Source organism: Octopus bimaculoides, chromosome 28 (assembly GCF_001194135.2).
Source record: "Octopus bimaculoides isolate UCB-OBI-ISO-001 chromosome 28, ASM119413v2, whole genome shotgun sequence".
NCBI lineage: Eukaryota > Metazoa > Mollusca > Cephalopoda > Octopoda > Octopodidae > Octopus > Octopus bimaculoides.
In genome coordinates, this window is record NC_069008.1 from 2912779 (window position 1) to 2915694 (window position 2916).

At 39.9% G+C, this 2916-nt stretch overlaps 1 protein-coding gene across 1 annotated transcript in view; it reads right to left on the bottom strand.

Moving 5' to 3' along the window:
- Window positions 1–2916, bottom strand: part of LOC128251064 (uncharacterized) — a 54759-nt gene that overhangs the window by 46581 nt on the left and 5262 nt on the right. Inside the window, exon 2 of the mRNA XM_052977394.1 lies at window positions 1143–1341. Coding sequence (XP_052833354.1) covers window positions 1143–1158 — 16 coding nt within the window. The 5' untranslated portion in view covers window positions 1159–1341. The remainder of the gene's footprint in view (window positions 1–1142; window positions 1342–2916) is intronic.

Here is a 2916-nt window from a genome sequence, read left to right on the forward strand (position 1 = left end):
AATCTCAGTAATATTTTGAAAACTTCATTTGTTCTATTCTGCAGCTGTTTTTTAGGACTCACATGAAAACATTATCAATTATGTAATAATTGCAAAAATTAATTGTAGTGATTAAATCAATATGGTTGAACAATGTGATGTGGACACCATTTCATGAGAAACAATTTTGAAATAAGAAAATCAAATCACCATTGCTGGAAATATTCGGTCATGCCATAAATAATGCAGTTTTTTCAATTGCATGAACTAAAAGTCGGAGGAGGATGGGATAAATTACTAGCATCAGCTTGCTAGAAAAGCAGGTAGTAATTTTACCTTGTACTTATTCCTAGTGCCAGTTTTGAAGAGTGCAGTTCGACTTTAACGGTTATTTTTTCAAAGCTATTATGAAAGTGACAAAGGAGCATATTTGGCATATTTTGCTTTATGGCAACAACACAATTGAAAGTGTGAGGAATATTAATGCAGTATATGGGGATCGGACAATAAATGTAAGCCAGTGTCAATGGTGGTTCCAGAAATTCTGTGATGGAAACTAGATAGATAGATAGATAGATAGACAGATAGACAGACAGACAGACAGATAGACAGACAGATAGACAGTTAGATAGACAGACAGACAGACAGACAGACAGACAGATAGACAGACAGGCAGATAGATAGATTGATAGATGGATAGATAGATAGATAGATAGAGGGATAGGTAGATAGGTAGATAGATAGATAGACAAGCAGACAAACAGACAGGTGAATGGATATATACACTACTGGAAACTTAAATAATCACTACCACTGCATGCTACAACCCCCACTCACCAAGACCACCAACCACCAATACCAGCACCGCTACAACAACAGCAGATTCTACCGCACCACCACCCTCACACATACCACATATATGTTCACCATCACAACTACCATGAAACCATGAAACCACCACCACCACCACCACCACCACCACACATAGCACTTCTGCCACCACTACCACCACAACCACCTCAGAAACACATACCACACCAACGACGACCACCACTACAAGTACAGCCACCATACACACCAATACCTCCACCATCACTACCACCACCACCACCACCACCAACCTAATGATGTATACCACTCCAACCATGACCACGTCTACTCACCTGTGACGTTGTGCATGGCATCAGTTGCCTGTCCATGGAATGATGAATATGTGAGATGACAGCCCCATCACTGAATGTTGATATGACGCCCTAGAGAGACACAGCAAACCTCCAAGGGACCATCTTCAGATACAGCTGCAGCCTGTAGGTTGTCCAGTAGGCGGGGACAGTCATCAAAGTGATCCCTTGTTACTCTACCCTACAAGAGAAGAGAAAACAGATAAGAGAAAGAGAGAGAGAGAAAGAGAGAGAGAGAGAGAGATAAGGAGTAGGTGGATAGATGGACAAACAAAGGGTGTGGTAAGAATTTTGCAGCCCAAGCACAAAGATCCTGGTTCAGTTCCACTGTGTGGCACTTTGGGAAGTGTCATTTACTGTAGTCCTTGACCACCAAAAGCCTTAAAAGTGGATTACGTAGATGAAGACTGAAAGAAGCCCATCATATATATATAGTTGGAATTTAGAAAAAACACAAAAGATGAAGACAGGTGTGTAAACAACAAACAGATGTATAAGTTTAACGCTCGGGAAGTGAGAAAGTCTTTTACGTTTCGAGTCTACGCTCTTCAACGGAAAGGAACACAGAAATAAGGAGAGACAGAACATTAAAAGAAGGTTTAGTGGCTAGCGATCTATCATGGTGAATGCCGGACATATGTGCATCTCTGATCACAAGCAGGAGTAGTCGGGGAGCATTGTAGCCATTTGTTGAGAGGAATTCTTTGGGGTTTGGATAATTCAACTCTGGAAAAATGGGAGTTTCATTCAACATCCTTAAACAAACTTTATTCAGGGACATTTTGAGTGGGATGGGCTACTCGACCCAAAGAAAATTCTAACTGGGCCCCACCTGCGAGGTCATGCGCTATTTATCTTGATATGAGATCACCATGTCGCACACATATGGTTGTGATGCATGTGCCTGGTGTACCCTTATCAGACGGGTAGTCATAATGGGTATACTGGGCTTCGTATACTTTACCCCAGTGTCATTTTGATGGCATGCCCTGCTCTCTCACTCAATAATAATAATAATAATAATGATAATAATAATGTAACTAGTGGGACCTGTGAATACTTCACAGAATTAACAGTAAACACATTGGGTTATTTCTGAAAACTTTATGTAAATATCCAGAAAGTGTAGCCTGTGTTGTGTCTGTATCAGAAGATAGTTGCTCATCAGCTAATCATTGAAAAGTGGAGGAAATTGGAATACGATGATTACTTACTTATATACATTTTATATATTCTATGTGCAATTTTATAGACTTCATACACAACCCTTTCCCTCTTTCTCTCTCACTCTTCGCCTTACCCTTTTTTTCTGTCTCCTTCTCTTCAACTAATATTGTGAAAGCTTTACAAATTGGTTAAGTAATGGAGGGGAAAAACACTTAGATCAAAAAACAAAAATTACGCATTTCACTCACCGCCACCTTTTCGCAGAGTTGTCAGAGCGATTCAGTGTGACACAGAGCGTGACAAGGCTGGCCCTTTGAATGACCGGTGCAACATATTTTTGCCAGTAGAGTGGACTGGAGTAATACGAAAATAAAGTGTCTTGCTCAAGGACATAATGCATCGCTGGGAATTGAACTCACGACTTTATGATCATGAGCTCAATACCCTGATTACTTAGCCACACGCATTCACACATATGATAGTACTCAATACGTACACAGAGTGGAGTAATATATATTGAAATAAAAGCTTCCTAACTAATTACATTCATTATTAATTTCACTCTATCTAATTAATTAACTAGCGGGCT